The 25082-nt window shown below is 48.8% G+C and overlaps 1 protein-coding gene across 1 annotated transcript in view; it reads right to left on the reverse strand.

Annotated features, from left to right (window-relative positions):
• LOC129629805 (sodium/glucose cotransporter 1-like) overlaps positions 1 to 25082 on the reverse strand; it is a 47889-nt gene that overhangs the window by 20613 nt on the left and 2194 nt on the right. Inside the window, exons 2-8 of the mRNA XM_055549969.1 lie at positions 21607 to 21678; positions 18576 to 18680; positions 17028 to 17087; positions 12028 to 12132; positions 10427 to 10532; positions 9321 to 9401; positions 4224 to 4444 (exon numbers count right to left, since the gene is read on the reverse strand). Coding sequence (XP_055405944.1) covers positions 4224 to 4444; positions 9321 to 9401; positions 10427 to 10532; positions 12028 to 12132; positions 17028 to 17087; positions 18576 to 18680; positions 21607 to 21678 — 750 coding nt within the window. The remainder of the gene's footprint in view (positions 1 to 4223; positions 4445 to 9320; positions 9402 to 10426; positions 10533 to 12027; positions 12133 to 17027; positions 17088 to 18575; positions 18681 to 21606; positions 21679 to 25082) is intronic.

Here is a 25082-nt window from a genome sequence, read left to right on the forward strand (position 1 = left end):
CCAGTCTGTTGTTCCATGTCCAGTTTTAACTGTTGCTTCCTGACCTGCATACAAATTTCTCAAGAGGCAGATCAGGTGGTCTGGTATTCCCATCTCTTGAAGAATTTTCCACAGTTTATTGTGATCCACATGGTCAAAGGCTTTGGCATAGTCAATAAAGCAGAAATAGATGTTTTTCTGGAACGCTCTTGCTTTTTCCATGATCCAGCGGATGTTGGCAATTTGATGTCTGGTTCCTCTGCCTTTTCTAAAACCAGCTTGAACATCTGGAAGTTCACAGTTCACGTATTGCTGAAGCCTGGCTTGGAGAATTTTGAGCATTACTTTACTAGCGTGTGAGATGAGTGCAATTGTGCGGTAGTCTGAGCACTCTTTGGCATTGCCTTTCTTTGGGATTGGAATGAAAACTGACCTCTTCCAGTCCTGTGGCCACTGCTGAGTTTTCCAAATTTGCTGGCATATTGAGTGCAGCACTTTCACAGCATCATCTTTCAGGATTTGGAATAGCTCAACTGGAATTCCATCACCTCCACTAGCTTTGTTCGTAGTGATGCTCTCTAAGGCCCACTTGACTTCACATTCCAGAATGTCTGGCTCTAGGTCAGTGATCACACCATTGTGATTATCTGGGTCGTGAAGATCTTTTTTGTACAGTTCTTCTGTGTATTCTTGCCATCTCTTCTTAATATCTTCTGCTTCTGTTAGGTCCATACCATTTCTGTCCTTTATCGAGCTCATCTTTGCATGAAATGTTCCTTTGGTATCTCTGATTTTCTTGAAGAGATCCCTAGTCTTTCCCATTCTGTTGTTTTCTTCTATTTCTTTGCATTGATCGCTTCTGAGTAATACTTAGCTGGGCACCTAATGGAAAGTGGGCATCTTCCTCAGTCCTTCGAAAGGTTTCCTCCTCTCCCTCAGGTTATGCTGCTGCTAAGTCTGTTCACCAAGAGGTGACTCTGTGTAGATTTGCATGGGAGTCACTGTGATTCCTGAATCTGAAGAGTCCTACTGTTAAAACGACTGTAAAAATTCTCAGTTATTTTCTCTTCAAATATTGCTTCTCCTTTTTCCTCCTGGAATTTGAAGGAAGTATTTCAATTCTGTCATCCATGTCACAGTCTCTCGTTCACACTTTTTTTGTGCTGTTAGGGCAACTGCTTCAGTTCTCTCTTCCAGGTTGCTAACTCTTTCCTTCAGCTATGTTTAATCTGTTATTTTAACAGTTACTGAATTTTACATTTCAACAAGGATATTTTGCATTTCCAGGAGTTTGAGTTTTAAATCTCACTGGTCATTTTTGATGAAATTGTGTGTTCATGTTTTCAGGTCCACTTTTACTTCCTTATATGCGTCTTTTGTGTTTGGTATCTTAACATCTTGGTTTTGTGAAGTATGGGGGTTTCTTGCTTGTGGTGGTTAGGTTCCAGCCTGTTTTCTACCTTTTACAGAAGGATTTTTCTTGTCTTCGAGGCCAGGCAGCATAACGAGACACGTGATAAGCAGAAGAGGAGGAATACAAGCAACAAGGCTGCGCCGCATCACAGAGCACGCAGGGCGCCGGCGCTCTTCCGGCTGCTCGGCCCTCCTCTTCCGGCTTCCGGGCCCTCCAGTCCGCACAGGTCGCGCTCTGTCAGTGCGGCTCTGGGCACGGCGGCCCCGCGGCTGACAGATGCGAAGCAGTCCTCGGTGTTAGCTTCCCCCGCCACCCAAGCCGGTCTCATCCTCCCACCTCAGTACGATCGATGCGGCCATCAAGGCCTCACGTGGTCCCTTGTGAACCTGGTGAGGATCTGGGGGTGCATTCTGGGGAACATGACTACTTGGTCACAGAGCACAGCATACCTGATTTGATTCAACACGCAGTCCCCCAGAGCAGGCTACCCCGATCTGCACTCTCACCAGAACCGCACGAGGATCCCTATACATCCACGTCCTCCCCAGAGCTTGCCATCATCAAGCTTCGTGATTTTTGCCAGTCTCATTGTGGTTTTAAATTGCACTCCCCTTTTAATACTGGGCTATATTTCATTTTCTACAAATTGCCTGTCGCTGTCTTTTGCCCCCGTGGCTGTGTGGCTGCTGGAGTGTCTTTTTCTTGCGGGTTTGCTATTAGTCTCCGGCTCTTGGCAAACATTTCTAACGGTCTCCTCTGGCCCACCATCCGTCAACTTTGTCTAGGGCATCTTTGTTAAAAACACCCTCCGTGCAATGTGGTCAAATCGCTGTGACTTACACTCCCCACAACTAAGAAAGTATTCACCAGCGTTGCCTTCCCTTATTAGAGTATGGGTTTCCTTTTCACAATTAAGTCTTTAATTCACTGGAACTCTCCCCTGTTGATTGGTGGAGCCTCCAGAACATATGTTAAATCCCTACAAGTATTTTAGTCTGTCTCTGAGCTCTTTACTCTGCTCGGTTGGTCTGTATGTCGATTCCTGGGAATTTCAAACTGCTTGCGTTACTGCAACTTTGTCGATGTTTAAATATCTGGTAGGGCAAGTTCTCCCACTTTGTTCTTCATTTTCAACCTCGGGTTAGCTATCTGCGACAACTCCTTTCGTAAAAGGCTTAAACCTTTTTACTGTGATACCACACACGGACGTATGCTATAGCACATTACTGAGCGCTGTAGTTCCATTACCGTGGAACCACCACCAAATTCAAGAGGTGCAACTCTGCGGAACCCCAGAAGCCTCTCTCCGTGATCCTTTTTTTAAATATTAAGGTAAAATTCACATAGCGTATAACTATCCATTCATCTTTTACTTTTGGGCATGCTGTGTAGCATGTGGGATCTGTTTCCCAGCCAGGCATCAACCTTGGGCCCCCTGCGTTGGAGATGAGGCGTATTAGCCCCTGGCCTGTCGGGGAAGCCTCTGTGATTACCATTTAAAGTAAACAGTTCAGCAGTGGTTGGTGCCTCCCGATGTCGCGCCATCGCCACCTCTTTCCAATGTCAAGACTTTCTCATGACCCAGAACAACACCCAGGCCCACAGAAGTGGTCACTCTCCATTCCTCCACCACTCGTCCCCTTCGAGGCACTAATTGGATTTTTGTCTCCATGGATTTGCCTGTTCTGAATGTTTCATATAAAAGGAATCATAGAACAGGTGAACTGCTGAGCCTGGCTTCTTTCACTGAGCATAATGTTCTTAGATTCATCAAACATGTAGCATGTAACAATTTCGTTTCTTTTTATGGCTGAATAATATTCCCACACACAGGCACGCGTTTTGTTCATTCACTCCTTGGTGGATATCTGGGTCATTTCCACTTTTCAATGATTGTTGAGAACTCTGTCACGTGCGCTTCTTTTTAACCTCAGCTCTTCCCCTTGCTTCAGAAATGACTGCTTTACCACCATCTTATTTCCTCCTTGCTTTTCTTTAGTCTTTTGCTACTTAATTGTGTGGGCTGAAACGAGGTAATCGGTGCTGCCCGTGCTGCACTCGGTGAGCATGACCGCACAGCCCTGGCATTCTGCTCCAGAGGCTCGCTCCCGGTGTGCTGTGCAGCTGCACTTCCTTCTCTTTATTGCCTTTCCACTGTATGAACATTTCACAACTCAGTGATCGACCACTGATAGAACCATGTCATCTTTAGAGTAAGCTTTGAGTCCTGACAAAAAAATCCAACTGAAATACTGATTAGCAGCATTTAATTTTTAGGAAAACTGACATTTTTCATGAGCAAAAAAATTGTGCTTTGCAGATAATGAGAGGGAAGAAGAAGAAATGAAAACAGGTGCTGTGCTACAGATGGGACTGGGAGAGAGACCCCTTTTTTAAATTTTATTTTATTATTACTTTTCAAACATGCTACATTTTAAAAAGTTTTTTAAAAGTGTTTTGGCCATACCCAACAGCATGTGGGATCCTAGTTCCCCATCCAGGGGTGGAACCCATGTCTCCTGCATTGGAAGGCAGAGTCTCAACCAATGAACCACCAGGAAGTCCTCCACCACCACCTTTTTTAACTGCCACATTAAACTTTTTTCCCAAATTTTAGAGACCTCTTTTAGACAGCGCATGGCGCTGCGGCGTCTGGGCACCGCCTGAGGCTGGGAGGGAAGCCTGCCTGAGGCTGCAGAGCCCCCGCCCCCCGCAGGCCCGTCGGTGCCCCTCGCCCCCCGCAGGCCCGTGGGCGCCACCTGCCGCCTCACCTGGTCGGTGCCCCACCCCCCCGCCCCCCGCAGGCCCGTGGCGCCACCTGCCGCCTCACCTGGTCGGCGCACCAGTAGTACAAGGAAATGGTGGAGAGGCCGAGGACGACCCCAGGCCAGGGAATGTCTCCAGTGGCAGCGTCTCGGAAAATATGGAAGGCGTCCGCACGTGGTATGAAGCACTCCATGGGGGCAGTCCAGTTCCCTTCCCAGGTGACGGTCGGCCTGGCCTCCGGGTACCTGCTCTCTAGCTCCTGGTATCCGCCTATCTCGTTAAAGGCTTGAAAACACCACACAGTCGGTCAGTACCTTCAACTGCACAGGAGCCAAGACAGCAACGTGAGACACAACAGTAACTGACACTGTACATGCTAAGGCAAGACACCCCCTCCTCCAAAGCGAGAGCGGAGCAAAGTGGACACGGGGTCATGTGCCCGGCTCCCCGTCCTCCTGCTGCTGGGGACAGATCCCTCTCTCCAGCTGCATGCCACCCTGCATGGCTCAGGTGGGCCTTGTCAAACTGTCCACCATGCATTCTGATCTGGCATGTGACCTAGGCCTGGCCAGTGCTCCCTGTCCCTGGGCAGCTGACTTGTCAGGAATGGACTTGAGACCCAGGCCCAACTAATTTAAACAGAACTTGTCCCAGGAGCCTTCTGCTTAAGGCACCAAAACACCTGCTTCCTTGCTTTGGGGTGCTAAGCAACAATGGGAGTGTGAGGTCCTTTTGTCCACCTGACTCTTGCAGAAGCCTGGGTCAAGCCATGCTCAAAAGTAAGATGCCCTGGAATTTCCAGTCATGTGAGTCAAGGAAGTACTTAATTTGCTTCAACTAGCTTTAAACTAGAGTTTTATCACAAGTTACTCAAAGAATCTCGACTAAATCAGAAATTAACATTCATTTTCCTGCCATCCCAGCAAAATGTTTGTGAGACTTCATGTTTGGGATTCTCCTCAGTGCTCAAAGCATTTCTTCCTCCGTATCCTAACTGGTGTAAAACCTTATTATTAAATAAAAGTGTCTTTAAAAGGCACTAAAACACACGTAGTCCCACCCACATAACTAAAAAACACCCTGTGAAAGTGGAAGTCGCTTAGTTGGGTCTGACTCTGCGACCCCAGGGGTTATAGTCCATGGATTCTCCAGGCCAGAACACAGAGTGGGTAGCCTTTCCCTTCTCCAGGGGATCTTCCTAACCCAGGGCTTTGGCATAATAAACCAAGTTCCTTTGAATTTTGAAATGGATTCCGAATCATTTGGAGTCAAGACTAGTCAATGAAAGATACTGAGTGACTATAAAATGAGTAAGACACCTCATGGCATTTCTAAAAACAATTTCCATGGGGATTTTTAAAAGGTGAGCTACAAAGCCACGTAGATATTAGAAGAAAACAGGAAAAGTATCTTTATGAAGTTGGGTGAGGGAGTAGAACATTCTTAAACAAAGCACAGAAAGAAAAGAGAGGTTGATAAATGTGATGTTAAAATTTCAAATTTATATGACAGAAACCAAATAAAAAATGTTAGACTGAAAGAAGAAATTTGCACCATGTATGAAGGATTCACACATCCACAGCCAAGGAAAACTACTGGAAAGAAATACGTCAGTGAATATGAATGTGAAATTCACAGAGCAGGAAATACGATGGCCGCTAAGTGTGTGAAAGGATGTTCAGCCTCACTAGTGTCCGGAGAATTCAAATTAAAACAAAAATGAGACACTTCCACCCCCCTTCACCTATTAGGCCTATTTTTATTATTTTTAAAATTTTATGTATTTCTTTGGCTGTACTGGGTCTTAGTGCGGCACGCGTGATCTTTTTAGTCGTGCATGTGGGATCTAGTTCCCTGACCAGGGACTGAGCCCAGGCCCCCTGCACTGACCGTGGAGAGTGTCAGCCACTGGACTACCAGGGAAGTCCCTGGGCGTATTTTTAAAAAGTCTTAAGACATCAGGTGTTAGATGGGAGATTAGGAAACACACATTCTCATACATTTCTGAGAACGTAGTTAAAACTGCCACTTTGGAGAGGAAATCGAGGGATTTCTTGACAAATCCAGGAATGCAAGGTTAACATTCAAAACCAAGTTAACCTAATGTGCTATGTTAACAGAAAAAGGAAAAAAATAATCTGATCACCTAAGCAGATGTGGAAAAAACATTTGATACAGTTCACAACCTGCTCATGATAATCTTAGCAAACTAGGAACAGAAGGGAGCCTTGTTAGGACGACAAGGAGTACCCACCACACAGGAGACTGCGAGCGTAACGGTGGCGCGGCCAGAGCTCACCTCGGACGGGAAAAGAGGCGGGGCCTGGCGGCTGCCTGCGCCACGTGCGACCCGCCAGCCCGAGGCAAGAAAAGGACCCGAAAGGCGTCCAGTTTGGAAAAGGAGGAAACCACGAGTCAACTCTCCCCCCGGGGGCTGGACAGTGTTCACTCTGTGACACTTCACCTCACTGCCCACTTTCATTTGTGCCCTTGGCAATAGAAGTTAGTAACAAGCACAGAACAGACGCAGTAGCTCTCTCTCTACCCGTATAAAAACCTGCCTGAGATATCGTTCCAGTGGTGAAAACCAGAGGCAAAATGCTCTCCTTCTATTAAGATGCGTATCTCACAGATGGATACACTTGTACAGGCACACACCTCATTTTGTGTTTTGCTTTCTTGCACTTTGCAGGTATTGCGTTGCTTTTGCTTGTTTTACAAATTGAAGGTCTGTGGCCACCCTGCAATGAGCAAGTCTACCAGTGCCACTTTTCTAACAGCATTATTTTTAAAGTAAGGCATGTACCTTGTTTTTAGATATAATACTATTGTACACTTAATACAGAACTACACTACACTATAAACATTGCTCTCGTAGGTACTGGGAAACCGAAACACCGTGTGACTTGCTTTGCGGGGGTATCCGCTTCATCGCTGTCATCTGGAGCCAAACCACACTCTCTCTAAGGCCTGCCTGTACACTGTCTCTGGAAGGATGTACACAAGACTTAGGATACTGGTTGGCTCTGGGGAGTCAAACCAAGAATATGAGTGATAAATATTTCACCTGGTACCCTTTTGTTTACCTTGTGTATGCATGCATACACGCGTGCTAAATTGCTTCAGTCGTGTCTCTTTGCGACCCTATGGACGCTAACCCGCAAGGCTCCTCTGTCCATGGGATTCTCTAGGCAAGAATACTGGAGTGGGTTGCCATGCCCTCCTCCAGGGGATCTTTCCAACCCAGGAACTGAACCTGCGTCTCTTATGTCTCCTACATGGGCAGGCAGATTCTTTACATCAGTGCCACCCAGGAAGCCCGCCTTGTGTATATACTAATTAAAAGTTAAAAATTAAAAAAGCTGTATGTGCATCAGTTCCCACAGTGACTGGTTTGAAGACAACATTCATTTGTAACTACAAGTTTTTGTGTATTTTAAAAAGAAAACAAGCCCCCACAACAGTTTACTTACCAAAAGAACTAGCATGGACACCCCAATTTAAAAAAAACCGTTAAATTTCTCAGAAAATGCCATGGTCTGTTTGGGCTGCTGTAACAAAACAGCAGATAGTGGGCGGCTTCCCTCCCACAGTTCTGGAGGCCGGGACTCCAAGCTCGAGGTACCGGCCGCCTGGGTGCTGGCCACGTCCTCAGGTGGCAGAAAGGACGAGGAAGTCTCTGGGGTCTCTCATAAGAGTACTAACGCCATTCACACAGGTTCTTCCCTCAGGAGCTAACCACCTCCCAATACCATCACACTGAAGGCTAGAATTGCAACTTACGAATTTTGGGGGGAAAGAAAACTTCAGCCTTTAACAGTAAATGATACATAATTATTTAGAGATATAACTCCTAACATTAAATGGATTATTCTACCTGCCCCCAAAGTTTAACTGGATATCATTCTCAAGTATTGGGATGATCCTGGCAGATTTTAATAAAGTTTATATTTAATACTAGCACACGAATAAACACAGTGACTTAAAGAGTATTTTATAATTTTGTCACTCAAATCGGTCGTTGCTTCCCCGATGCTTTAAGAAGTCCCTGGACCGTGCCTGAAATGTGTTTTGTGTCCCAGAAGCACGGTGCTGAGTAAACAAGGAGCATTGACACTTCCTGAATGGTGAGACTGCGGTTTGTGATCCTGTGGGCCGACATGTTCTCCTTCTATGGGGCTCAGTGATCTGCTCTATGGAACCATAACCCTTCAACTCAAGTATCATTTCAGTAATTTTCCAATACCTGAGCCCAGAGGTTTTCCTTCTAAGTTTCTGCAAGACAAACCTGTGACCCACCACCAAGTTCACTAAGGCTCCCCCAGCCAGTGGGTGCAGGCGCCGTAACAGGCTATTTGCGTGTCCGGGGCTTTCGTGCTTGAAGGATGCAGCTCGGAGTTCTACCCTTGGTGTGTTTCATCAGCAAGTCATTAAACTGAGTAACTCGGCTTCCTCATCAGTCAACGAAGGACAGTAAAAGTAGCGAGGCCTCCTGGTGATTGTGATGGTTGAACGAGACAGTACAGCCAAACGCCTGCCCCTGGCTCTCCGTTCGTATCCGCCATCACCCTCATTCGTGGCACTCACTAAGCACCTACTGTGTGCATCAAACGACACACTGTGTGAAGGATACGATGGCTCTGGTTCTCAGAAGCTCTAGGTCTGGGGGTGTGACTTATTTATGTAATACAATGAACGATCAAGGTAAGTACCAACAAAAAACGTCATGTTGGAAAAAAACAGGTGTCGTGCTGCGTGGGTAGTGATGCAAGCCCAGAGAGCAAGGATGCAGAGGTGTGACGATCATGGAGTCACAGGTTTGGGGGCGGGTTTTCCGCTGACCCTGACAGATAGATTTAACTCAATGGACAGGAGAGGGGCTTCCGATGGAGAGGAAGGGCAGGCTCCAGCGTGGTGGGCCACTCCCGACTGCTGCTCAAAGCCCTGGGGTCTGTCGTCACCCCCTGCTCCTCGACTCCTCTTTCTCCACGAGCAGAAGTTTCCACCCCAGGTGGTCAGCATGACCTCAGACAATGCTCACTCATGGGTCCTGAGGGCCTCAGTCCCGTCTGTGAGAGGACAGGGCTGAAATGGCCCCAGGCAGTGGCCAGAGCCCCCCAACCCCACACCATGGTGCCCAGCAGTCTCTAGATTTACTTACCATAGCCCATTAACAAGACAGAGCCCAGAACCACGAAGCTAGCATGTAAGAGATCAGTGTAAACCACGGCTGCAAAACCACCTGCGTGGGCGAGAGAGGGGCGAGGGAAGCCTGCCTGACTCCAGGGCATCACTGTGCATGCCCAGCGCACTCGCATCCCCGTCTCCACACCCACAGCTCCACCCGCGGTTCAGCGGGCCTGGCTGCCGCCTACGCTGAGCCCAGGCGCGTGCTGCTTTCTCCCCTGAACAGCCTCTGTGATCTGCTGCTGGAGTCTCACTCTGCCTAGCTATATCCCAATTTCCTTTTACTCCCATTTTCTGGATGAAAATCTGGTAGTTTTCCCAAGCAAAAAAAGTATACAGGTCTTCCCTGACTTAGATGGGGTTACATGAGAAACTCATTGTTACGCTGAAGAGACCACTAGATTGAAAATGCATTTTCTGTATCTCACCCCCCGAACATCACAGCTTAGCCTCGCCTGCCTTAAATGTGCTCAGAACACACCACTAGCCTACAGCTGGGCAAAATCATGACCACAGCCTATTTTATAATGACATGTTGGGCATCTCGGGTAACTTACTGAAGACCATGCCATAGGCTGTCTGGGCAGACGGTGGTCGCTCACCCCATGGTCTTGCGGTTGATGGGGAGTGGCTGCCACCCAGGACTGTGACTGTATCATGTCAAGTGTTGTTAACCCAAGATGGAATCAGTATTGAGAATTGAAGTGTCCATCTAAAAGGTCTCATCCGATGGGCTGCCCAGGTCACCAGCCACCAGGACGACCTAAAGCGGGCACCTCCGTTCTCCCCGTCTGCACCCCGCCCCGTCATCCCACAGCCTGCCGCATCAGGCCGGCCCCACCCCAAACGCAGCCGCTGCCGGCCCTGCCCAGCCCCCTGGAGAGCCCGTGCCAGTCTGACGAGACTTCCAGGAGCAGGGCCCCTCTCGGGCACCCGCCTCGTTTATGTTCAGGCCTCAGCAACATGACTCAGTCTCAGGGAAAGTGCAAAAGCTGGACCTCTCTCAACGTCTTCGGGTCTCCACTAAGCAGCAGAGCTTTCGTGCCAACACAAGTACCCGTGGGGTCAGAGCAACCTCACCTGTGATGGAACATATGCCGGTGACTGACAGCAAGACCACGGTGGCCAGGTAAACATCCAGCCCCAGAACCAGCCTCATAAACACGGCGCCCGTGCAGATCTCCACCTGAAATGAGTACAAAGGCGGTGGGCTGCACTTGCATTCCCCAGAAAGACCCTGATCTCAGAGGCCATCTTCAATCAGCAGGTCCACTCCATCCCCAGTGGACACTAGGGGAGGTCTCTCCACATTCTGCTGGGCGACACAGCTGGTGGCCATAAGTTCAGCCAAGGTCAGCACTTTTAAGGCTTGGGTTAATCCCGTTAATGCAACTTAGTCTCTTCCTACTTGGAGCCTCAGAGTGGGGAGTGTGCTCAGAGAGCGGGCTTTTCCCGCAGTTTCACCAGCAGGGCAAGCAGAAGGGACAGCTTACTAGGACTGGCGAGCTTTTTCTGTAAAGGGAAGATGCTGAACGCTGTGGGCTTTGCGAGACATAGACTGTTTCTGGTTTTTACGGCCCTTTAAATGGTAAAGACCATTTTTAGTTCAAGCGCTGTACAAAGCAGACCTCTAGGCTGACGGCCCGGGGGCTGGCTCTGTCGACCGTGGGCTCTGCTGACGCTGAGTCTGCGGCGTGTGCACGTCACTCACTGGCTAACCTCCCGCCCTCTCCTCCGGTCACCACACCCAGGGGCACCATCGGCAGAGGTCTTCCCAATATATCCGTGCACACACTGATTGTTCACCAAGTACCGACCACACGGTAGACACTCAGCAGGGTTCAGAGGGCCCTAGGGCTACCAAAACCCAGCCAGCCTTCAAGGAGGACTCCCTCCTTATGTTTAAGGAGGGAGGCAGACCACCAGATAGACAATTTTCATGCAGTGTGATAAGCAACGCTCATTCAGTCATTCAGAGAACACTTCTCTCCGTGTTTATGTGCTAACCACGTTCTCAGCACGCTTCCGGCCCCAGAGCTGGCTGGGAAGGCAGGGAGCAAGCCAGGCAAAGCCCAGGGGCTCAGGAAGCTCATCGGGGAGTGAAGACAGACAGTGAGGAGGGAACAGATCCATCTTCTCACATGGTGGCATGTATCAGGAAACAGAAACAGTAATGGAGCGGAGAATGAATGGGTGCATCCAAGGAAGGCCTCTCCTAGGAAGTGATATGTGAAAGATCTGGGGGAAGAACATTCCAGACATAGTACAGAGCAGGTGTCAAGGGCTGCAAGTGGGAATAAGCTCATAGGATCTGAAAAACAGTACGGGAAGGAGACCACGCCAGAGGCAGAGTCTGGACTGGCCTCACAGGCCATAGCTGGGGGTTCTGGTCTCTGTGAGGGTGGAAGGCCATGGACTGTTTCAAGGAGGGGCAGGGCACCTCCTGATAACATGGCAGGAATAAGCCCAAGGTTCTCTGGGAACACAGGCTCGGGAGGCAAAGAAGGCGCTCTGCCGCTTATCCTGTGTACTACTCAGCTGCTTTTTCTCTGCTTTAGTTTAGACAGTGGAGGCCGACATGTAACTTAGGGAGCCCCAGAGTAAACTCCTGGGGCACATCTAGTCCCGCCTATCGGTTTTTCCGTGTTTCCCTTCCCTGGACTCGCCTTTACACAACTCACCGAGATCTTACTGAAGATATAGATGACTAAGTACAGAACAGCGAGGAGGAACTGGATCCGGCAGCCACCAAACCTCTTCCTCAAGTATCTGGGCAGTGTCACTACCTGGAGAACAGCAAGAGAAGCCCCCGTGAGGCAGAGGGCTCACGGAGTGCCGGCTGGCACGGCGACACAGCCCGGGAGCCTCAGGTGCCGCACATGAACACAGGCGAGGGCGCGGGAAATCAGGAAGGAGAGGTGATACCACTGTCTTCAAGAAGCTTGGAATCTAGCTGCTGTGCAGTCTTTGGAAAGCAGAAGTAATGACGTTGCCTATGATGACAAATGACTTTCGTGAAATAATCATACAGCAAAATCAAATGTTTTATCAGATACTACAAATATACCACGTTGTTGAGAGACACACGACCTGACTCCACAGCTCTCCGGGTCCTCTGTGCTCATGCTGCTGGTGTGCGTGCGGGTGTCCCGAACCATCCTGCTCATTTCTGCCTCCACCATCTCACGCTGTATGTGCCCAGGGGCAGGAGCACCCCCGTCGCTCAGCAGACGCCTAGCCCCAAGCACAGGGGCTCACGGAGGCACAGGCACCCCCGGTAACTGAGTGTCCTCCTGTGCGCTCACCCCGCCTCACACGTGCGCGTCCCGGCTGCTCCCTGCAGCCCTGGCTGGGGTGCGACACCCGCAGCTTCTACTTGTTTCCCTCCGCCTGGTCCCCAATCACACCTGACACACTCAGTCAGCCCCAAGCCGTCCCACGCCCGGGGCGCCGTCACAAGGTATAGCGCAGCGGCTCACAGGGCAGAGACACACGGTGGTCGTGCAGCCCCGGGGCCGTATGCGTGCAGGGTCGGGGGGCCAGTTCCCCTGGGCCGCGAGGAAGGGCGGGCCCGGCCCCTCCCCTCGGCTGGCCAGCCTCCCCTCTGTACGCCTCTGTGTCCAGTGTCCTCGTCTCATAAAGTCATGCTGAATTACGACCCGTCCTCACGACCTCATTTTAACTCAGTTACTGCTTTAAAGACCTTATCTCAAAAGATGTCACAATCTAGGGTGATTTTCCTGGGATTACAGCTTCATAACTGCAAGCGTTAGACTGCAAGGCAAACCAAGCTTTTCACGGTTTTAATGCCCTCTCTACAAGTATTTTAAATGCTTAAGTCTTATGAGGCGTGGTTTACACACAGTAAAATGATCCCATTTTAAAATCTGAGGAGTTTGGGTAAAAAATGCACGCAGTTGTGTGGTCACCACCACACGCGAGATGCAGGGCACTCCCAACTCCCCTCAAAGCCCCGAGGGCGTGTGTCTGGGACCTTCTCCACTGGATCCTGGGTATCCAGCTCACCTCCCCTGGAGCTCAAATCCTGTCTGGCTACTTTCACCTGCCACCATACCCTGTAGGTCATCCATGCTGGCACTTGACTCCTTCGGGCCGCCGAGTACCGTGCTGCGGGCTGTCTGTCCGTCCCCCACACGATTCAGGTTATTTCTAGGTTCGGATGTTATGACTAGAACTTCCTGCGCAGTCTGGGTGTGGACCTGCACCTTCATGTCTCTGGGGTTGGGGGAAGCGCCACACCCAGGAACACAGCAGCTGGGTCCTAAGGCGTAACTGGGCAAGAAACTGCCAGCCTGTTTCTAGAGCTCTCTCTGGAAAAGCAGGGGGTCCCAGAAGCTCCACAACCTCTCCTGCTCTTGACGCATCAGCCCTCTTTATCTCAGCGGTTCAGTGTGTCTATGTGGGATCCTAAGTAGCGTTTCCCTTTCAATCGGTGAGAGCGAACATCCTTTCATGTCATTGTCTGTCATTTGTAAGGTGAAACGTATGGTGAGAGGCTGTCTTGTTATAAATTACAAGAGTTTTTTAAAAAAATGTGTGTATTCAGGACACAAGTGTTTCATTATGAATCATTTCAGTTTAGTTCAGTCGCTCAGTCGTGTCCGACTCTGCGACCCCATGAACCACAGCATGCCAGGCCTCCCTGTCCATCACCAAAGTTTACTCAAACCCATGTCCATTGAGTCGGTGATGCCATCCAACCATCTCATCCTCCGTCGTCCCCTTCTCCTCCTGCCCTAATCTTTCCCAGCATCAGGGTCTTTTCCAATGAGTCAGCTCTTCGCATTAGGAATGTGTTCTATAAATATTCCTCCGCAGTCTCTAGCTTGACTTCTCATTTTCTTAAAAATCTCTTTCAAAGAGTAAAGTTTAAAATTATACTTTGAAGTCCAATATATCAATTTCTCCGTTTATAGTTTGTATAAGAAATCTATACCTAACCAATACCCTTCATTTTTTCTTTGCAATGGTTCTTCTTTAAACTGATGTATAAATGACATATAACCTTACATCAGTTCCAAGTGTACAATGTTTCAATATCTGCATATATCTCATCTTCTTTTTGACCACACAACTTGCAGGATCTTAGTTCCCAGACTAGGGACTGAACCTGGGCCCTGGGCAAGGAAAGCACAGAGTCCTAACCACTGACTCACCAGGGAATTCGCTCATCTTCATTTTAAAAAATCCTTCTGCTGGGCATAGGGTTTTTGGTCAACAGCTTGTTCTTCCTTTCCGCATCTGGCTGCATCATTCTGATGTTTTCTGGCCTCCACTGTTCTGAGCAGAAGTCGTCTATCAAGAATCATTGTTCCCCTGCGTGTAACGTGTGATTTTTCTCTCACCGTTTTCAAAACGTCCTCTTTACCCTTGCTTTCGGCATTTTCACTGCGATGTGCGCCTACGTGTAGTTTTGTGTTTACTCTATTTGGTGGTGGGTAAGCTTGCTGAACCTGGAAATTAACGTTTTCACCAGAGGAGATATTTCCAGTTATTATTTCTTCAAATAATGTTTGGGGTTACAATTTGGGGGCACCTGTGAGCTTCACGATCTCGCTCAGATTCGGGAAGTTCCCAGGCTGTAAGCGACCTTTCCGCCTGCCTCTCCCCCTCTCCTCCTAGGGCTCCAGGAGGTGCTGACTGTTTCTTCCACGGTGGCCCATCGTCCACACGGGCTTTCTCCACTGTCTCTCATCCCTCTCCCCTTGCTCTCCTCTGACTGTGCGTGCTCAGTCGCCAAGTCATGTCTGACTCTTTGCGACCCCAGGGGCTGCAGCCTTGCCAGGCTCCTCTGTCTATGGGATTTCCCAGGTAAGAATACTGGAGTGGGTTGCTACTTCCCCCTCCAGGGGATTTTCCTGACCCAGGGATGGAACCCACATCTCCTGTGTCTCTGGCATTGGCAGGCAGATTCTTTACCACTGAGCCACTTAGGAGGCTGCTTCTCCTTGACTGGATCATTTCGAATGGCCCGTCGCTGAGCTCACAGGATCTTCCTTCGCTTTGCTGAGTCTGCTGTAGATGCTTTCAGCTGCAGTCTTCACTTCGTTCACTGCAATCTTCAGTCCAGAATTTCTATTTGGTTATTTCTATGGCTTTTCTGTCTGTTAAACTAATTTCCTTTATGCACTGTTTTCTTTATTCTGTTGAATTGTCTTTCTGTGCTTTCTTGTAGCTCACTGAGTTTCCTTCCGACAACTATCTTGAACTCTTGATCAGGTAGATCTCTGGGGTTCGTCAATGTTAAACTACAGTATTCCTCTGGTGGTGTCACATTTTCTTGATTGTTCCTGTTCCTTGTAGTCTTGTGTTGCTGCCTCTGCACTGAGGCAGCAGTCACCAGCCCTTTCCCCTGACTGCTTCTGGAGAGAGACACCTTCCATCAGTCCTGCTAGGGCTTCTGAGACCTTCTCAGCCCTTGTCTGTGGACGCACTGGCTTCTCACGCCCTCTTTGATCCCACAAAGCCAGGCGCTGTGCTGACAGCCTTCCCGAGGGCGGGCTGAAAGCTCCTCTGTGGCTTTCCCAGTTCCACAGGTCAGGCTGGTTTTCTGCACGTGCCTCTCGCTTTCTGCCGGGGCTCAGCACACCGCCACTGGGGATAAGCAAAGGGAGCTGGCTAACGGGTGGAGGCGTACGTGGGTGATGCACACAGCACGGCAGGGGTGTCTGTGGGCAGCTGGGCAGATCTGCAGGTGAGGAGCCCCCAGCAGCTCGCCGGCAGTCTTCCTGAGAAGAGTCTGTGAGGGGGCTCTGTGTTTCCCTGATGCCGTCTGAGAGCCCTGGGAGCTGCTCTCCAAGTCACGCCCTGTCCCCTGGTCCCACAGCACACTGCAGCATTCCGGAGGGACAGAGAGCCAAGCAGGGCACTCTGGCAGCACACTGCACGGCCAGTGCAGCCGAGCCCGTTCACGTGCTCCCCTCCCTCACGGGAGAAACCTCAGGCTGAGACGCGCTCTCCTGGCACAGAGCTGTGCCGCCTTGGGGTGGGGGGTGACGTGGGTGAAGCGGGCCCGCCCGGCTCACCCTCTTCAGCGCGTCCAGTCTTGGATGTTTTTCTCCAGAAGCACGACTCCTGCACTCCACCAAGGCCCCTGTGTGTGGTTACCATCTAAAGTGGGATCCTCTGACAGGAAGCTCTGCCTGCCGCGCTGGTGACGCCGCTCCAGGCACCCTGTGGACGCTGGCCCTGGGCCTCTCTTCTCTGCCCCTCGCCAGGCACTGACACGCCTGCCCTCAGCTCTCGTCACACTTCAGAACCAGCCTGTCAGGTTCCGCACAGCCTCTTCTGGATTTAGGGAGAACTAACACCGTTAGTTCTGACAACATTGTTGGGCTGCTGTCTTCCAATTGTTAACAGAGTTGTTCCCTTCATTAATTTAGGTCTTATTTTTTTAACAAAGTTTTAAAATGTTTTCTATAAAAGCCTTCAGAGGGGAACCCTTGAATAAGATCCAGAATGAAACACTGGCAGTTACTGGCTCTTGTTTATCCATGTCAGCTGATATTATTTCAGGCATTTCTTAGGATTTAGGGATGTCAGTACAAGGATCAAAAGATTGAGAAGTTTAACTTGTCCTCTAAAATGTTTTTATGTACAACTGTAATATTTGTAAGAAAAAATACTGCAGAGACCAGACTAACTGATCATGGATACTCACCCCAGACTTCATATAAACAGGAGAAAACACCCAGCCAAGAGCACAGAGGATGAACACGGCCTGAAACCAAGAAGAGAAGAGCGATTACATCAGTGTCCCATCTTGACCAGGCTCTTAAAGGGGCGGCAAACTCAGTTACTAACTGTTTTGAGCCCAATAAATGCATCACTACTGGGAACCTTGCAAACAACAGCCCAAGAAAAAACCCTCCAGAAGAACAAAATTAACTTATAGGCACTTGATCTTTGCCTATAAAGGTGCATTCTTAATTTTTTCGGAGGGGGGGGGGCGGTTTGTGCTTAACTAAGCCAATTTTCAAGGTATTTATTAAAAGTTATGTTTGCTAAGATCCAGATAGGATCAAAGATAACTGATCATTAAACAAAGAAAGATAGGTTGAAAAAAATCAGAAACCATTCAGATAAACAGTAGAGAAACTATGCCAAAATTTACACAAGTTATTGAAATTAAGTAATACACTTCTCTTCAGCTTTCTTTACAAAGAAGAGGGAAGCTGAATATAAGGAGATGCTAGTAAATTCTGAGAGGTCAACTGTGGTAAAGGCCAGGGCTCCTTATTAGATTTGGAGCTGACTCTGTTAGAAGTGTTATTTCTTTTTGTAGTCTACCAGGAGAAAGATGAGACCCAGAAAGAGGGAGCTTTCTGATTTATAAAAAAAGTCAGGTGATTTATATAGATATAGGTTAATTAACCCAAAACTTATAAATTCACTTATAATTTAGGTGAACAAACTCTACATCCTACAACAAATACATCCATATCCCACAGATTAAAAATAAATAATCCATTTTATAAGTTTTATAGTTGAAACTGGTATTCATAGATCAATTAGGAGTTTTATAGTAATCACTTGAATATCTCAAAGAATTCAGCTGACCCTATTCTCCATGTACAGTTGACCTACTCCCATCTAGTGAAAAATCTGCATAATGCTAAATCTGCCTCAAAAACAAACTGAAAAATGACTCACCCAAGGGTGAAGCTGAAAGAGTTTGGACAGAATCAGGACTCAAACCCTAGTTCTTTTGATTCCACATACGGTGCTCTCTAATCAAACACAAACTTGTCTCCACTTAAGTCAATTTAAAGATCTGTGAAATGAAAATACCGGTACTGTATTTTCGGAAAAATATCTGTGTGTAAGTGGACCTGCACAGTTTAAACGTGTGCTGTTCAAGGGTCAACTGTATACTGGAAATGTATATACCCAGACAAATACACACACACACATGTACACACGTATCTGTGTGTATATACACGAATGTTTATGTCTGTATGTATTTGTCACTATGATCCCACCTGAGTAGTCTCCTAACTGTACTCCTATGGTCCCTGGAATAAAAAAACTGTCTCTTTATCACTTTGCTAAGAAGAATGAAAACGAGCACCATCCTTTTGAGAAATGAAAGACTTGGTTCCTTCCTTCTATGACTTCCCAAGGAGTCTTTCCCGTTTACTCAGGCCTTTCTGAATTTCATCTGGACACACAGAAGTGGAGGCTCGCGGCCACCAAAGGCACTACTCACGTTCCACTCGAAGGCGCCAACAGCGATGCCTGAAGACGCCCCCTTTCCAGCCAGACCCATAAAGTGGCCAGTGCCAATATTGGAGGCAAAAAGAAAAGCACCTATCTGAAAATCAAAAGACAATTACAAAAAAAAAGACAATTACAGATCAGAACTCTTATCCAACTCCAAAAACTAATTTTCACAAATGTAACCTCAAGCTGAATTTCACATTTCCTCAAAAGAGAGTCCACCTTGGGCAGAATTCCCATTTGCCCTTTTTCTACACTAAAGCCTCACCATAAATTAGAAGCCAAGTAAAAAGAGGGATGAAATGAGAAAAGCAGCACGGCCATTCTTACGCTGCCCTGAGCCCAGCCTGCCCTGCGCCTGCAGCAATGCCAGCAGGGGTGTGACGCCGTCGCTGCTCGGGGTTAGCGTAGGCAGCTTGACAGCTGGGCTGAGTGTAAGAGCATGGCTAGAGCGCTAAGGTGGTGGATATGATGAAACCCGGCGCAGCCTAAAGGAGCCCATCAGGCGATGCAAACAAGGCAAGCAGCATGTATGCTTTAATCGTATTAAAGTGCATTGTGTGCGCACACCCCTGTGCACATGTGTGTGTACATACACATGGGTGTGATTCTGGTAGGACATATATAAAAAATACTTTTGGGGACTGGAATCACTGTTATAGAAATAGAATGGGAGAAAATTTCAAGTTCTATAATTGGATTTTAACTTTGTGTGTGTGTGTTTTTAACAACCAGCATCTGTTACTTTCCAAATAAAAAATCCCAGAGGCATTTAAAATGAACAAAATCCCTCCTAAACCAATAATAGCTTTTTAGTTGAGTAGAGATAGCCATAAAAATCCAAATCCAAATACTGTGCTGTATGTGACAGAAGGTCACTGAAAACCAAATGATTAAGAGAGGCTGAAAATAACAAGGCCTTTTAGGTAAAAACAAAACACAAAGCACTGACAAAAGTAACGTAAGATAAAGCAGCACTCAGTACCAAGAGCATCACTGTGACCGGGGCGGGTGGGTTTGAACCACGACGCGCAAACTGCACTAGTCGAGGCCGCAGCTGAGGCCGCAGGCGCCACGCATGCAGCAGCGAGAACGGAGGCGCGCGCCTCGGGGCAGGCACACAGCAAGCACTCAGCAGTTACGTTTACCTGCCACCCTTATCATAATGATGAAAAACTACACACAGTTTAAATTGCCCCAAAATATGGTACATAAATAGTGGACTGTCCATATGATGTATCACTATGCAACTGTGTATAAAAGTCTATCTATCTACCACCATTTATAAAGACTTAGGGAGACCTCAGCACATTATTAAATGAAAGTGTTAGTCACAAAGTCATGTCCAACTCTTTGTGACCCCATGGACTAAAGGCTGCCAGGCTCCTTTGTCCATGGGATTCTCCAAGCAAGAATACTGGAGTGGGATGCCATTCCCTTCTCCAATTAAATGAAAAGGTAGGCTAAAAAGTCATCATTTATTAATTAACTATAAATATGTCCACTGCGAACTATGTGCCAGACAGCATTGCAAGTACTAGACATCAGTGAGTAGAACAGATCCTTGCCCTCGTGAAGCTAGCATTCTGCTATACAAGAGTATAAACAAAGTAAGTCAGGGGATTATTTTGTAGCACAGTAGCCAGTGGCAAGCAGTGAATTCCTACAGAGAAGGAGAAGGTAGGAAGGCAGACAGGAAGTGCTGAGCGGTGGGGAGGGCGGCGCCGGCCTTCCTGAGGAGGGCTGAGGGCAGTCCGGGGGCCTGTGGCAGCGGGGCCTCCAGGCCACAGGAGCGGCAGGGTCAGAGTCCCTGAGGTAGGAGCACGGCTGAATGTCTCAGGGTCATGCAGGTAAGGAGGTGCGGGTCATCCATCTGTGGCCTGACAGACTGGGTGACATGCTGGGTGAGCAGGAGCCCCCAGAGGGCTGTAAGCAGTAAGGCGGCATGTCCTACCCCCTGGCTGCCTTGCTGAGGCTGGAAGTGGAGGAGTGCCGGTGGAAGGAGGGAGTCCAGACAGAAGCTGTTACAAGGAACCCGCATGAAGGATGATGAGAAGAGGTCCTCCTGATGGACTCCCTGATGGACTAGAAGATGGGCTGAGAGAGAACGGAGAGTCGGACGCGACTCCCCGTGTTATCAGCCTGAGCAGCTAGACGGCTGAAGCTGCCCTTCAGGGACGAGAGATGGCGGGGCGGGTTGGGCGGGCAACTGCGCAGAGGCCGTGTCGTGTGCAGTGGCTGCCAGGCCTTCCAAGTGAGGGGCTAGACGGGCAGAGGGACACAGGCTGGAGTGCAGGCAGAGGGCTGGGGCTTGCCAGCATTCCAGCAAGTGGTCTTGAATGCCAAGTCACCAGGTGTGGGAGTGTAACTGCAGAGTTAAGAAGCCAGGGAGATGGGAAGGAAGCAGCCAGGGGACCTCAAATGAGCAGCTGGTGAAGCAGCAGTAAAGGTGGGAAGCCCAGAGGCAACACGGGGCAGGAGGGGGCACTGAGTTTCAGTCTCACCACCATGGAGCCAGGTAAGAGGAGGCCTGAGCACCAACCCAGGAATAAGCCCCATGGAGGCCCCGATGAGAGCAACTCATACCCACTGGACACTCACTGCCCAAGTAGAAGTATAAAAGAAAGAAAGCTGGAGTGGTAAAACTCCTCTTTTATTGCAATTCCTTTTAATAATACCATACCACAGTTTATTAAAGCAGTAATTCTAAGAATGAAAACAGGAGTCACATCCAACCCCCAGTCTGCACTGCGCACTTCAGAGAGCAGGGCTCCCTCCACCTGGTCTGGGCCCCAGAGCCCAGCGCCAGGCTCTGCACCTCCCAGGCACCTAGTGACGGCTGTTGGACTAAACTGAGCTAAGGGAACACTTATGTAAGAAACTACTTGAGAGCTGAGGGAACGACTACTGAGGTGGCGTTCCTGATTCCGCAACTCTACATTGTGTGGGTAAAAGGCACCTGCGTGGAAGCAGCAAACAAACCCGCACGCAGCCCCCGGGGCCCCACGGGGCGCGCTCACCTGCCACCACACGAGGCTGCGTCCAGCCAGAAAGAAGTCTTCCTCTGTCCCACGACTGCACGACATGACCACCTTAAACGGGGTGGGGGAATCCAAGGAACCAGTGATGACTCATTCACAGGTAAACGTCCTTTGCAGAGATCCCATTCCCCTCTTCATTTTTTGTTTGTTTGTTTGTTTAGGAAGAGAAGTCTTTGCCCACCGAGTTAGAGGAGGGCCCATGGTCCCTCCCAGCTGTGAGACTGCACAGGCATATCCATTTCTTTACACGCCTGTGAAAACAATATTGCCTTATTTCCCGCGCCCCGCCCCGCCCCGCCCCGAATGGTTAACCAGTGCTGTGGTTCCCATCAGTCTGGGAGATGAGTGGTCTGCAAATGCCTTAATCGACTGGGGATGGAGAAGGTGAACACAGCCCAGCTTCTTCCAGGAGGACAGTCACGCTGCCAAGATTATGGTGTCCTCCCCATGCACCCAGAGGCTCTCTCCTCCGGTCCCCAGCTCTGATCCTCAGACTCCAATATGGTCAAGGGACAATCCCAGGGTTTCCTGGATTGCCTAAAACAGCAGGACCCAAGGACGACCGCTGGTTGACAAAAATGCGTTTCTGTGCGGTGAACTTATGACAGCCATCCAGAGTATCTGCATTATAACCAAGTCCCCTCACATCACCAAAGAAACGCTCTCTAAGTCAGGCACTTGAAGCCAGTCTCAGTCGTCCAACCACTGAGCGCTGATCAGGAGCCTGTGATGCTCAGAGCTGGCCTTTTCTAAGGAAGCATCAGCAGGGTGTAAGGACATGCACATTAGGACTTTTAGAAGGAATTTACAAAATGTTCTAAGGTGAATAAAATCACTCTTTTTCCATTAAAGAACCAGACAGGGGAGAGGAGGTCCTGGGAAGAAAGTGGTTACACACATCTTGCCTCTTTCTTCTTCCCTGCTCTCCTTCTAGAATGATCCACTGACCACAGCAGGAGGGCTGCTGGAGCAGAAGGTGCATTCACCACTTTCTCAAAGATCTCAGGCTGAGACTGATAACAGAGACAAACAAATATGTAAATTTGTTCCCCTTAAGCATCTTAAAGGACCCAAGACAACAGCAACAAAGACAAGCTTTCCCTGTGGGGCTTCAGGGACAGAAGCTGATGAATGATTCCAGAAAGGAGCAAATGTGGGCAATTCCTATCAGTAAAGAAAAGGGTGGTTTGCTTAATAACCAGAAGAAAATAAAGCTCGAGTCTTCCATCACATTATATACAAAAGCAAACTCCAGATGTTCAAGAGATTTACATACTTGTAAAAACCCATAAAATATTAGAAGAAATTTAAAATAATATTTGTATATCCTTGGAGTGGGGAAAACTTTGCTGAGCAAGCCAGGAATGAAATCTAGATGTAAAAGAAAGGAGAGATATTTGACTTATTGAAGTGTCAGAAACATGCCAGTAACAGTCTAGACCGAGGGTTCTCACCCCACCCTCCAGGGGACAGCTGGCACTGTCTGGAGATACTTCTGGCTGTGCAGGGGTAGGGCTTGGGGCGCTTCTCAGCATCCTACAGTACGCAAGGAAGACCCCACAACAAGGAATCATCTGGTCCCACGTCAGGAATCCTGAGGCTGAGAACCGCTGGCCTAAAGAATGACAGTTTGGGAAAAACAAATTAGCCAACTCAAATGACAGACAAGCTGATAAACGCAAGGTTGAACAACCCAATTCAAAAATGGGCACATAATCTGGCTATTCACAGAGGAAAATCAGTGGACAACAAGCTCGTGAGGAGATGGTCAGCTTCACAGGAGGCTGAGTCCAGAAAGTGCAAATCAAACTTGCGGTGACTTATCACTATTCATTCAGCAGCCTGCCCCCACCTCCTTCCCAAAATTAAATTAGAAGTAACACACCAGGTCAGCGAGAGCTTGGGGCAAGGGTGTGCTCATATGCTGCATAGCAATTCCAATTTCAGGAATCCATGCTACACAGATTAAAAGCACAACACGTTAAAACCACGGCCTGGCAATAGCCTCAGTGTCAGTGAGCAGGGAAGAGCTGAATCACACACATTTCTCTGACTATCGTGCAACAAGCTAGCTCTCTACTTAGGCCCAGAAGCACTTCACGTCGTGTGTAAGGGGAGAAGCGAGCTGCGGAGTGATGTGTATGATATGACCACGTTTTCTGCAGAACCAAAATGCACAAACTCTGCCTGTGTGTCTGTGTCGTTGTTTAGTCGCTGAGTCGTGTCCAGCTCTTTGGGACCCACGGACTGTAGCTCGCCAGGCTCCTCTGTCCATGGGCTTCTCCAGACAATACTGGAGTGGGTTCCCACTTCCCTTTCAGGGGTGTGTCTCTGTAAGCACTGAGAAAGGGGAGAAGGAACACATGGCCCCTGGGGATCTCAGGGGCTGGGAAAGGATAAGGAAGAACAGTAACTGCTCCTGACAATTAATGGATCTTTTTACTTCTTATAATTAACATGTGATTAAAAACAATATACGATTTTTTAAGAGAACCAAAGGAAAAATAACAATACAGAGAAGGAAAGAGATGAAAGCATTCTGGACAGCAGTGCATGCTTTCTGGCTCTTAGAAGAACAAAAGGAACAGCGGGTTTCCTTTGGAAGCGTCCAGAAGGTTGACAGGTCCTCTGAGCCTGGCCAGACCTAGACCCCACCTGGGCCCAGAAGAAAGCTGGGTGGGGCTTCCTGATTGAGGGCAGCTGGGGGAAGGATCCCCAACAAGCGCCCACCACTAGAGCGCAGCCTGGCCGCCTAGGAGCATGCTTCCCACACGCGTGTGCGCTCGGCCATGTCCAACTCCTTGTGACCCCATGGAGTGCAGCCCATCAGGCTCCTCTGTCCATGCGAGCTCCCCAGGCAAGAATACTGGAGCAGATTGCCATTTCCTACTCCAGGGGATCCTCCCGACCCACGGAGCGAACCCTCATCTCTTGCATCTCCTGCACTGGCAGGCGGATTCTCTACCACTGCACCACCTGGAATGCTTCTCATAATGGAAGCCAATCTGAAAAAAAAAATCATTCATTTGAATGATCTAGATAAATCTCAGACTTCTTTCCACTTGGAAGAGATAAAAAAAAATTCTCTTAAGAAGATGGAGACCATATTTCCATTACTCCATCTGCCCACTCACACAGCATGGTAAGCCCTCAAGAGACTGTCCAAAGATCCTGCTTGGAAGGGCCAGATTCTGCACACTAAGATCTGCTCATAACCTCATGAAGCACTCCGCTTAAAGGTTACATGGGCAGGTAAGCTCCAACTGGGCGGGAGAGGCCCAGAACAAAATCTCCCCTTAGTCGGCAAACAGTGACATCGTCACCAGGTACTCCTGCTCATAAAGCAGGCCGGGAGAGGCTTCTGATGGTTAACAGCTTAGCCGAGGGGCCATACCATGACCGAAGCCAGAGTCTTCTGCCCTACCCTCTGACCTTTTGCTGTCTGGCTCTGAGGG

Source organism: Bubalus kerabau, chromosome 16, assembly GCF_029407905.1.
Source record: "Bubalus kerabau isolate K-KA32 ecotype Philippines breed swamp buffalo chromosome 16, PCC_UOA_SB_1v2, whole genome shotgun sequence".
NCBI lineage: Eukaryota > Metazoa > Chordata > Mammalia > Artiodactyla > Bovidae > Bubalus > Bubalus kerabau.